At 47.4% G+C, this 12,535-nt stretch overlaps 1 protein-coding gene across 1 annotated transcript in view; it reads left to right on the forward strand.

Moving 5' to 3' along the window:
* The window catches only part of LOC110285938 (guanylate cyclase 2G), a 41,720-nt gene that overhangs the window by 11,974 nt on the left and 17,211 nt on the right, over positions 1 to 12,535 (forward strand). Inside the window, exons 7-13 of the mRNA XM_021152413.2 lie at positions 692 to 804; positions 1,403 to 1,578; positions 2,825 to 2,962; positions 5,203 to 5,286; positions 6,011 to 6,115; positions 6,622 to 6,693; positions 11,589 to 11,757. Coding sequence (XP_021008072.1) covers positions 692 to 804; positions 1,403 to 1,578; positions 2,825 to 2,962; positions 5,203 to 5,286; positions 6,011 to 6,115; positions 6,622 to 6,693; positions 11,589 to 11,757 — 857 coding nt within the window. The remainder of the gene's footprint in view (positions 1 to 691; positions 805 to 1,402; positions 1,579 to 2,824; positions 2,963 to 5,202; positions 5,287 to 6,010; positions 6,116 to 6,621; positions 6,694 to 11,588; positions 11,758 to 12,535) is intronic.

Raw genomic sequence — 12,535 nt, forward strand, 5'->3', positions numbered from 1 at the left:
TGGCGTAAAGAACAAAATAACTATAAGAGCCAGTCCTGAGTATGCTAGGAAGGGGCACACTCCATGTAGGGAGTAGCATTTGGCATTTGGCCTATGAGCCATCAAGATGCTTGCTATGCAATAAGATCTGTCTGTGTCAAACATGGCTGACCCTTGCAGCATTGGCACACGATCCTCTAAGTCAAAAGAGATGTGGTTTAAGTTACAGACTGTGGTAGATATTCTACCTGTATGAAAAGGAGGCATTGCCTTCTCTATATTACATGATAGTAATGGAGGTCTGAAGTCTGAAGAGTCTAAGGGAGTTAGAAAACCACTTACCAAGTCACTAGAGGTTTGAATTAAGGGACTGAGGCCCACTTGCTGGTTTTGTTTGTTTGTTTGTTTATATTTATTCATCTCTGTGCATGCATTCATCCATGTATGCACGGGGTGGGGCATGTGTATGTCATGGCATGCATGTGTAGCTATAAGGACAATACTGGGGAGTTGGTTCTGGCTTTCCATCCTGTGAGCTCCAAGGATATAACTGGGTCACCGGGCTTCAGAGCAAGTGTCTTTACCCTCGGAGACATCTCTCCAGACCCTGGTTGGCATGTTTGCTTTTTATGTATGTCTCATGTTACACGTGGGGTGAAGACAGGTGGAACAAACGCACTCCACGCTGACCTTTGTCTTCTCTGCTTTAAAGACCCTGGAGGAATGACTCGAACACCTCATGGCCCCATGACTCCCTTCCTGAGTATAAACCTGGCTGTGGATTTCATAACGACCTTTGCAAAATGAAGCCTCCCACTGTAGCAGGCAAGCATGGCAGCTCAGAGAAGGTAGCGGCGAGAGTTTCACAGCCGCGCTCTTTGGGGCAGAAGAGTTTCCTGTGTGAGACTGTCCTGTGCTTTGTGGATGGTGAATAGCAGCAATCCTCTAGTCAGAACTGAAAGTGTTTGCAGACACCATCAGTACCTCCTAGGGGCACCATTGCCTGCCTTCCGTGTTAAGAGCCATGGCTATAAGGAACCTTGGCTCCTGAGATTTGAGTCATAGCAGTTCCTTCTGGGAGGTGGAAGTATTCTGGGTAGGAGGATGTGGCTAAACGGTTAGAACATGCCTGGAGGACAACACAATAGAGAGTGCATAGGAACTGTTCAGCAAAAGTGTTAGGAATCAGTGCTGTGTTCTTACTATAGAAGTCTCTATTAACAAAGGGATGGCTAGAGTTGTCAAGGTAGCGAGGGTGGAGTGAGGAACTGGCTGAGTAGGATCAGAAGAACCAAGTCTGAATGGCTTCAGCATGTCACAACCTAGGCCACCCTATCTGGACAGACCTTGAGACACCTGTTTTGGGGGACATGCTCACCTCTGCTCATAGGTGGGCCTGAGTAATGGCCGTCTCTTCCCCCAGGTATGACAGCGACCGTGACTGCTGTGATCCTCACGGTGACGTTCCTGGTTCTTGCCTCAGCAGCTGCCATCACAGGTCTGATGTTATGGAGGTTGAGAGGGAAAGTGCAGAGCCATCCTGGAGACACCTGGTGGCAGATCCGTTATGACAGCATCGCTCTTCTGCCTCGGCACAAAGTGAGGCCACACACACTTTCCTCGTGACTTGACAAGGGACCTCCCCTAGGAACGTCTACAGTAAGACCCGTAGCAAGTCACCGATGAAGCGAGCAACCATCACACTTCCTCTTTCTCCCTCAGCAGCCCGTACCCCCAAGAGCAACTCCCAGGTCTTTGTTGGACTTTGTAACTGGTTTGCTCTTGTGTAGGTCTTGTGCAGTTAACCGTAGTATCTGTGAGTTCACATCCAGAGTCCAGCTTTGCATTCATTCATGTCTTACATGCTTTTAACCAGCCTATCACGCTGTTCCCTGAGTCCCGGGACATATATATTCAATTTGTGGCCAAAACTCAGCTTCCAACTATTTAGAAATAACCGGCACTCCTCTAAAGCCACCCTCAACTCTGTGGGGGTTCAAACATTAAAGACAGTCCCCACGGGCATCCAGTCCTATTCAAAACAACATTAACTCTTTAATCTACTGGATGGCACACAGTTCATTTGCATAGCAATCGTAACAATCTACCATCCAGTGTAGAGCAAGCATCAAGGAAGGCACGAGGAAGGCACGTGGGCAGAGGGATGTCTCCTTGAAAAAAGCCCTGAGATGGAGAGTAACTGGAAGACTTCTGAGAGGAGGTGACAAGAGGAGGAATGAATTGCTAATAGTGACAAGGAGAGAGGTCACATAGAACTTGACAGGGTATGGGGTGCTGAAGGCTGGAAGATGGACTGGTACCGAGTCTGGTAGGTTTCAGAGTCCTAAAACTAGAAGATCGACTTCTATTAGTCAATTACCTTCAAATGTCTTCAGGGATTTGAGCTTCCTCTTCCCTCTGCACACACACTGCCTTAAGCTAAATTGCTTGTGATTTCGCATTAATATTCACCTTAAATAGGACTAGGTTCCTATGCTCTGACGGTGCATTTTTTGTTGAAGAGGTGCTGGATATTAAAAACAGAGGTAGCCTAGTCTCACTCAGGGAAAGGACTGACTACACGCCCACCTCTACTTAAATACCCCAATGAACACAGGAATGAATACAGGCAGTCTGCCCCTACTTAGAGCCTGTACTACCCACCCTGGTGCCGAGGCCTAGAGTGAGACACACAGCAGGCAGATAAAGTTTAGATCAGGAAGATCAGGGTTCAATGCCTGGCTTTCCCAGATATTGACCATGTGACTTTGTAACTCATCTTTGTTATCTACAAAATATTCTATCCCCTGGGTGCTTGGCCAAGCTGCCGTGTCTTGTTTTCCAGCGGTCCCACCGAGGCACACCTGTGTCAAGATGTAATGTTAGCGATACATCTACTGTGAAGGTTTCTGCAGATTGTGGTTCCTTGGTCAAGAGGCACCAGGATGAAGAGCTGTTCTTTGCCCCCGTGGGGCTTTACCAGGTATTTCTGTGCTTGAGAGTTAATGTGGATTTCGGTCTCATTCTCCAATTGAATTTGGCCAGGCCAGGCATTATGAATACAAGGATAGTCTCCAAGCAAAATCCCAGGTGGGTTTGTGTCCCTAGACTGGTGTTTCTGTAACTTTGAGAGCTGAGACACAGTTAAAAAAATGCAGGAAAGTACATACAAACACTACATGTTACCTAAAAAGTGACTTAAGAAATGTTTCTGAACGGAAGAGTCTGGGTCAGCAGGTGCAGCCTGGGATTCCGCATTTCTGACAAGCTCTCCCATGATCCCAGTGATTCAGTCAGGCTTAGAACTCCCAGCAGAACCTTTTGTGGTGATGGCGGTATCCCAAAGCTATGGTAGCCACTAGCTGCTGGTGATCAAACGCTAGCTTCTCTAGGGGTGCTGAATGCTAAAGGTAATTAATTTAAATTTAAATAGCTAGGGAACTGCTGAGATGACTCAGTTAGGAAAGTTTTCAAATAAAACTGCAAGAGGGACTGGGAGAGGCAGCCTGTGATCCTACTGCCGGGAAAGGTAGAGACTAATCTCCAGCCAGTCCAGATGAATTGGTGAGCTTCTGGTTCAATAAGAGACCCTGTCTCAAAAAAGAGGTGGAGAACAATAGAAGACATCCAACATTGACCTTTGATGCCATACACATGCACAGCCCTACACACACACACACACACACACACACACACACACACACACACTCACACTCACACACACACTCACACACACACACACACACACTCACACACACACAATTTAAATAGTCCCATGTGTCTAGTGGCAACTTCAATAGGCTGCAGTCTTACAGTGTAGGTTTCTTTATCCCGGGACTTTAATTGCCTTGTGGGCATCGATACTTCTGCAGTGTAAAAGTTCAGGCATCCCCCCTCCCCCACCCCTCCTATCCATTCTCAGGGGGCTGTATATGCCCCAGGCCACATGCTTAGTCATTCTTTAAAGTTTCAACTACCTCTGGAGAAAGTTAAATAGGTCCTGGAAAATGGAGGCAGAAAGTGTCAAGCAATCACCGGTCCTTGCTCTCAAGTGTGGTTTCAGTCTCTGGCCGTGTGTTCTGCCCACTCTGCCTTCCCCACTCCGAGACAGGGACGTTCTCATCCTTCAGGTTTCAGCATCATTTCTTCCGAGAACCGTTTCCTCACTCTCACAGGCATCCCTTCCTCCATGGAAATCCTGTCTCTCTCCCAACGTCCTCCCCATTGCTTTCATACCAACAGTGGTAGATCTAAGGTTGCCGATGAGCTCATCTGCACCTTGCCTTCCCTGTGTGCAAACCGAATCCTTTCCACTAGCCAGCTCCTATCTCATTGTTACATGTTTTTTTGTGGTTAGGTATTGAATGACTCTCAAAACATTAGACCTTAGAGGTAACAAATGTCGGGTATGGCATTGAACGGAAGCTTTGTGTGCCAATAATTGCTTTTCCAATACCATGCCTTTTAACTGATCCCATCCTTCCCCAAACCATGCAAGTTTGTTGGTGGTGTCCCCTGACATTTTTGCAAGGAAAGAAATGGAGTCTGGGAGAACTCCACAATCGAACTGTCACAATGGACTTGGACTGGGCACCTGACTCCAGACTTAAGACTTGAACCCACTACATGCTTGAATGATAAACATAGAAGAGAGAGAGTTTAATATTGGAGTTAGATATTCAAATTCTACCTGTACCACTACACATGTGCCACTGTGGACAAGCCACCCAACCTCAGCAATCCTATCCAGGACTGGACTAGCCACAGCTGCCTAGCAGGGCTGTGATGATGGTTGGAGGAGACCTTACTCCTGAACTGCTAGAGTCCAGGACCTACCACAGTGTCGCCATGTGGGTTGCCTGCTCAGTGAGAGCAGAATGCTATCCCCATAGTGGTGTCCTCTCTTCTCCCACTTGGCCTTTCTCACCCTTTATGAGTGGTGATGTTTATAGATCATCCTGAGCTAAGGACATTCTACTTTGGGGTTGGAGAGAAGGTTGGGTGGCGAAGAGCACTGGTTGCTCTTCCAGAGGACCTAGGTTCAATTCTTAGCGCACCTATGTCGGCTCACCACCACCTGTAACTCTCACCCCAGGGGACTCTGATGTCCCCTTCTGTGCTCGGGCACTGCACACACATGGTGCACAGACAGGCAAACCGCCCACACATATGAAATCCTGAAAAGGAAAAGAAGAGAACTTTCTACTTTGTCTCTGATTTCAGGGAAATCAGGTAGCCCTCTGCTATATTGGTGACGAAGCAGAAGCTTGGGTTAAGAAGCCAACGGTGCTGCGGGAAGTCTGCCTGGTAAGGGTCCTCTCTGCCCTGCTGCCTCTATGTTCTCATTGTGAGAAGAGGCCTCTGTCCCAAAGGTTCAATAGTGTTTTCCCAGCTTGGGTCATTACGTTTTCTCTGCTACAGAGGCTTCTGACTCAGACTCTTGGCCTTTTATGAGTGGTGATGTTTCTAGATCATCCGAGTTAAGCACATGCTACTCTGAGGTTGGAGAGAAGGTTGGGTGGTGAACAGCACCGGTTGCTCTTCCAGAGGACCGAGGTTCTGGCTCTCACCTAACTCTACCTGTCCCCTTAACGTTTCCTGGCCTTAATTCTGACCCTTCATCCTCTGTCTCAGACGGCTGCCTGCTTCCTTTTGAACTTGGATCTTGGGGAGGGTATTTCACTTTGCTTTGTGACAGGGATGCAGGGTCACACACCAGCATCAACAGCCAGAACCAGGGAAGTGATGCAGGATCTGTCTGTGATGACGAGGTTTAGTTTCAACCCGTAGCTTAGATTAGACTTGGCTAATCTGGTTTGCTCTCTAGACGGCCTGGGTTTTCCAGCAGTGCCGTTTATCAGTTGTATTCCTGCAGCGGGCTCTGTCACCTTCCAGGCATCCGTTTCTTTGCCTGTAAAATGGAAGGAGTTCTTTCTTCACAGCACCTTAGGAATTAGCTCAATGTGGGTAGAGCATACAGTAGCCCCCTAGGTGGAGGCATATGTCATGATATTGCCATCGTTGTTTCCAGATGTGCGAACTAAAGCATGAAAACATCGTCCCCTTCTTTGGTGTTTGCACAGAGCCACCTAACATCTGCATCGTTACACAGTACTGCACAAAAGGAAGTCTCCAGGTAAGCAGAGATATTAAATCTGAGGTTGTGATCCATTAGACCGTGTGTGGAAAAACCGTATCCAGCTTTCTCCCATCCATCCGTGAGTGGTTCCTTTCTGTCTCATAGAGAGACCCGAATTACCTTGGGCTGCTTCCTGGGATCAAGACACAGTGAGCTCTCAAGGACTGCTTTCCTCTGATCTGGGTGGAAACTCTATGAACTTGGTTTCTTCTAAATGTAACCCTCCTCTAGACCATTAGTCTCATGTCGGACAAAAGAGTGCTAATAAGAATTCATAACCATCTCCTCTCCCCATACCGAGCCTGTGAAGATTTCCACTTAGGTACCACATCTCCACCTCACATTAGTTCTAGCCAAAAATACATGTAGGAAGCTCACTGTGTGTCAGCTCACAGTGTGTCAGTCCACCATGTGTCGGTTCACTGTGTGTCAGCCACACTGTGTGTCGGCTCACTGTGTGTCAGCTCAAGTCCGGGTGATGTTTGGAAATAACTGTTTTCTAGGATGTTATGAGGAACTCCGATCATGAGCTAGATTGGATATTCAAGCTCTCCTTTGCGTATGACATAGTCAATGTGAGTATAACAATGTACAGTATAACATTCTACAGTTGCCCTCTATGGCGGTTCATCTCCTTTTGGTTCTCTTGAAGGCTCTTTAGGTTCAGTGACCCCAGGTTGAAATTCGATCAGTTCAATTCAGACAGATGTTCCCCTGGTTTTCTCATTTTCTAATCACACGTAAACCTCGAGCAGGAAAAGTGCTTTACTCTAAAGATGGAATGAGTGCGTGTCCCCTTAGGAAAGCACAAGGCATTTAGACTTTGTGGAGAACTTCTTATCCCAGGGCGAATTGAATTACCTGACCACAAGTTGAGGATATGCCCTTCTTCTCTCTAGCCATTGAGTCCTTCCTCAGAGACTGAGGATCACTACCACGAAGCTAAAAGGATCGGGGGTGGGGTGGGGTGGAGTGGGGGGAGAGGGGCAGTGATATGAGAGGATGTGAAAGCAAGAACTGGCTGTAATTAAGAGGAGAATGATAATCGTCACTGTAACAGAATACGCACACACGTTATGAGGATTCCATTATGCAAAAGGCATTGACCACTCTATTTTGTTTTATTGACTTATGGAATTCTTACAACAGAATATAAGGCACACATGCTACTCTTGTTTTGCAGATGGGAGACAGAGCACTCATATAGTTTGCCTCAAGTCTCATAGCTACGGAATAGAGCCAATAGGATTCAAGTCCAGGCATGTTCCCACACCACATTATGTAGCATGAAGGACTAGAGATTTCCGCTATGTTTCATAACAGGGACGAGCCAATCTCCTAAGTAGGTGCCCATCAGGGTATGGCAAGGAATACTCAGAGGAGGGTAGAGAGAGATCCAGCTCTGCCATGAAGGCAGGGAGTATGCAGAGCGTGGGTGGCTAGATACAAAAGCCCAAGATGACTCACTGTAGGTGTACAGATGGTGGGGAGGGATGGGGAAGGCAGGTATTGAGTTGGGAAGATGAGCCATGGATTGTGCCACATCTAATAAATATGATCTAGCAACTCGAGGCTGATCTCCTCAAGCAGGATGAGGGAGCAGCTGTCCTTTGTTTGTTGTGTGGACTTTTGCTAAGAAAAGCTCCTGGAAGTAGATGCTAGTGAGGAAGGTACCTCAACTAACCCATGGTAGAAACTGCCTGCCCATGCAACCAGCTGCCGGCATTGCACTTATCAATAAACAAACCCTGCTGGGTGCCGGGTAGGCCACAGAGTCTTTCTAGAGGCTGTGGCACTGACTGACTGAGTGGCCTTGTTAGCCTATGACTCTCTGCATGTTCATGGGAGTGGACTGGATGTTGGTTTTAAAATCTTTCTTTCTCAAAGGTTTTACTGCCCTGTGCTCCCAAGGAACTGACTTGGCCTGGCGAGAGTCTGACTTGCCAGGCTCCAGTAAAAAGCTGACATCTTGTCGCCAAGCAAGGTAGACAAACACAATCTTCTCTATGACTAGGTATCCAAGGGCAACCCTGGAAAACCATTGTTATTATTGCTGTAGACTTTTAACGCCCATCTGTCAAAAGTTTATTTTACTCTGGCACTTCTTGAAGACAGACAAGGACAGTTAAAACTGTCACATGCCAATCACAAAAATAAGCCTTTCTCTGATGTCTGTTTTACCAGCACTTTCTCTATATCAGGCATGAGAGAGAGAGAGAGAGAGAGAGAGAGAGAGAGAGAGAGAGAGAGAGAGACTCCAAGTAACCTACAGACAGAGTTAGGGGTTGAATATTTACATTGGATTTGATTGGAGTCAGAGTATAGAGGACCCAGAGGAGTGGGGCTCATCTTCCTGTCCTCTGGAATCCCAAAGCAATGGGACAAGCCTTCATTTCTGACTAAAGCAAGCCTTGATGAGGTCTGAGGGGCGAACCTTCATTTCTAACTAAAGCAAGCCTTGGTGAGGTCTAAGTAAGGGACCATTTGTTACAGAAATTGACTTAGAGATTTAAGCCCCAACTCTGTTACATACCGATCACATGACCTTCCCCACCCTGAGACTCAGAAATAAAGATCATATCAGAACCCATCTCCCAAAGTTGCTCTGAGAGTGAAAGTACACAGAACGCTTAGCACTGTGGCTACCTTGTAACAGATACGGAATCAATGTTAATTTCTTACTACTAAACATAATTATTAGTACTCTCATTAATAACTCCAGTGTGGCGATTAAAAACTACACTCTCACTGATATCTCCCAAGAGTTCTATGGAATAGCTCTGCACTCTCTGAATATGGTTCCACAAGGCACACGTGCTCATAATGAACACTGGAAATGGAGCCAGATCAACTTGAGGTATGTCTCAAGTATGAAAGAAATCCACATTTGCCTTGAGGGCTTAGTGAAAAAAATATGGTTGTATTCTGGAGTAAGATTTTTAAATGCACCAAATTAAATTCACAATATTACTAAAATTATTTTTTACTTGTTTAGCTTTTCTTAAGATGGCTGCTGAAAGGAAAATTAAAAACATACCTGTGACTTGCACTGGGTTTTGATCTGATGTTGATCTTTCTAACTATTACTAGTATTTACTCCGATTTCAAGAGGGAGTTAAACTGAGGTCTAGTCAGCTCCTGGCCCTACTGGTAAGTGTCAGACTGGGGGTTGTGGCTAGTTTGTCTTTAAAGCCTGTGCTTTCTCTCATGCTTCCTGCTAAGCACCAGAGAACACAAACAGGAGAGAGCCAGGTGTAAGAGCCCCGGGGGACCTTCCAGAACGTTCCAGTAGAGCAAGTGGTACAGGCCACAGTCAGGTGGTAGAGCAGCCTAAGTGTATGCTGCCTGGTTCGTGAGTCATGAAGACACTCAGAGTTCTTTTTGTTCTCTGACAGTATGCGCCATCGTACTGCTTCACTAGGGTGGAAAATAAAAACACACCCATGCATGCAATCCGCTGGAGACAATGGCATTCCCAGAACGGCAGTGGTCCCTAAGCTTGCTCATTTTACATGTGCAATGAGCTCCACTAAAGTCCCAGCTCTTAAACGCTGTTTGCTTACTGTGAGATAAAGAAAGGGACCCCGTGTAACACCGGACAAGTCTGCTGCCTGAGGTGGGACCGACAAGGGCAGGAGCAAAACCTTGCGTGTCTCCGTGACGTGTCACTCAGATGTGTCTGCAGGGCCAGGGAGAGCTGTGGATCGGGTTCAGGTCTCACCAGACTGCACACTTGGGCCTTAGCCCGCTGGTGTGAATCGGGGTTCAGTTTTACCATCTTAACAAGGGTGCCCTGGGGATAAAGGAACCCCATCTCCCGATGTAGGGCTGGGGTTAGTGATAGCTGCTCTCTCCTGGCCATTTACCCACTGCTATCTATAGCGGTCCACATTTCCAACGCATTTCTGGCCCTAGGGTTCCCGCTGAAGCAAGCTTGTTGTTATCTAAGAGGATTAAGGTTCAGGAATCCTAAACCTTTAAGAATGGTCCCCTCCGATCCTCTTTGCTGTGTCATCAGTGCCTCCGCAGCCAGCCTGCCTGACACCCTTCTCCTTCCCAGCAGTTTCTGAGCCTAGTGTAATCTAGTTTGTTCTTGTGCAAGGGTGTTGGAGGAGTGTGGCCCGCTTTCCTCTCCCCACTTCCCTTTAACCACCCAGGACGGGGAATTGAGTAGTTCTTGAGAAGTGAGGGGCTCCGAAGCCTGTGAAGCCTGGGGGGCTCTATCCCAGCGCTGTGCGCCACCTACTGGTGAACACTGAAACTGCAATGACTGAGAAGCGGACCGAGGCTTAGAAAAGGTTAAATGTGAGGCGGTGAAGGGCATGCGCCCATGAATGTTTACTGCTGTTCACTTGTTCACAAATCAATACCACGCACAGCCACCGTCATGCATGCGAAGCATATGTGCACGCGAATGCTAGCGGCTATTTGTTCCCAAATCAATACTACAGTGTGGGCCTCCACAGACGGCACCATCTGTCTGCCTGTCATGGCTTCCTTGCCCAGAAGAGGGCGCTGGAGCTGGTCAAGGTCATCAGTTGGAATCCGACCTCAGAGCGCCCAGCCTACCTCCATCACTGCAACCAGACTGCCTGGCGCGCTGATTTATCTCCCTCTCTTTGCTCAATTGTGAGAGGAGGCTATCCCCTCCTCTCTAGGGTCATTCAGGAAGGTCACGTGAGTTAGGTGTAGTAAGGGGCTTTTATTGCTCCTGAAAGTTATCCTTGATGGAGACACTGTTGTTTGGTATTCACAGGTTGACACCTGTTTCCGAGGCAGGTAAGAGGGGCCCACAATACCCAGGCTGCCACAGGTTCACACCTCAGTGTTGACTTTGCGCCTAGACAGTTCAGCTTGTTGCTTTTCTGCCCACAGTTCCAAAAATGAAGACACCCAGAGCTTTGACAGCAGTACAAAACAAACAAACAAACACCCGAACCAAAACAACAACAGCAACAACAACAACAACAACAATCCAAATCCGAGAGCTCGGAAATGCTGAGTCTGTGTTATTTCTGAACAAGGAAGGGTATTTGGGCCTTTCCTTTTGACCTTCCTCTTACAACTCCACGTCTGCCTTGGGAAATTACAAATGCCAAGATCCCCTTTTTTTTAACCATGTCTCAGATATGATAGCTTAAAAAAAAAGTTATTCCTTCCTCCCACCTACCTTCCTAAAATAAACATTCTGTCTCAGTCCCAGACGCTCCATTAGCCCCTCCCACCCATGGAAAGGCCCCAGTGCTCTGGAAAAAAACCATATTCCCTCCCTCGGCTGGCTGTGTGTTTTCCTGCCTTTTTATAGCCTGTAAACATCTTCCACGTTAAGCATCGTCTCTGCCATTCTGAGCCTGCTTCCTTCTGGGCCCTAAATACGCAAGCTCGGCTTGAGGCGTATGGTGTGTGTGTGTGCACTGCTTTGAGCTACATCCTCCAGTTCTGTTTCATTTGCTCGCCATTACTCCTGCAGGGCATGCTGTTCCTGCATGGGAGCCCACTGAGGTCTCACGGCAACCTGAAACCTTCCAACTGCCTGGTAGATAGTCACATGCAGCTGAAGCTGTCAGGATTTGGGTTGTGGGAGTTCAAGCTCGGCAGCACCTGGAGGAGCTACAACCAGGAGGCCACAGACCATTCAGGTAGCCATTGGCAGAGCTGAGATCCACTTGCTGTGGGCTAAATGGTCAGCGGGTTTCCTGTCTGTCTTTGGTTCATGATGCTGACTTTCCTGGGAACCTATGGGTAGTTTTTCCTTCCCAGCTGAAAAAACAAAGTTGTTTAGTTCATCCATAGAAGGCGAGGGAATAAATCACCGGGCGGTGGCATGAATCTGTGGTGAAAGGCAGTGGTTCTCAACCGGTGGGTTGCAACACCTTTGGCAAACCTTCCATCTTCAAAAATATTTACTTTATGATTCGTAACAGTAGCAAAATTGCAGTTATGAAATAGCAATGAAAATAATTTTATGGTTGGGGGGGGGGTCGCCACAACATGAGGAAGTGTATTAAAGTGTTCAGCATTGGGAAGGTTGAGACCTGCTGGTTGAAGGTCTGTGTTAGGAGACTAGTTGCCATTTAATCTGGCCACTAAAGCCATGATTGCTCTTCTCTTTTGTCTTCTATGCTCCTTCTTGTTTTCATTCTGTGTTCTCAGTATGGACGATGTGATCTGCCAGGCTATCCTACTGAGGGCCGCTATGGCTCTGATGAAACACCATGACCCATAGCAACTTGGGGACAAAAGGGTTTATTGAGTTTACACTTCTATCAAAGGAAGTCAGGATAGGAACTCAAACGGGGCAGGAACCTGGGGGCAGGAGCTGATGATGCTGAACCCACCGAGGAGTGCTGCTTATTGGCTTGCTCCCCATGGCTTGCTCAGCACACTTTCTATAGGAGTCAGGACCGCCAGCCCAGG

The sequence above is a fragment of the Mus caroli genome, unplaced genomic scaffold (assembly GCF_978045245.1).
Source record: "Mus caroli unplaced genomic scaffold, Mus_caroli_1 scaffold_20, whole genome shotgun sequence".
Taxonomy (NCBI): Eukaryota; Metazoa; Chordata; class Mammalia; order Rodentia; family Muridae; genus Mus; species Mus caroli.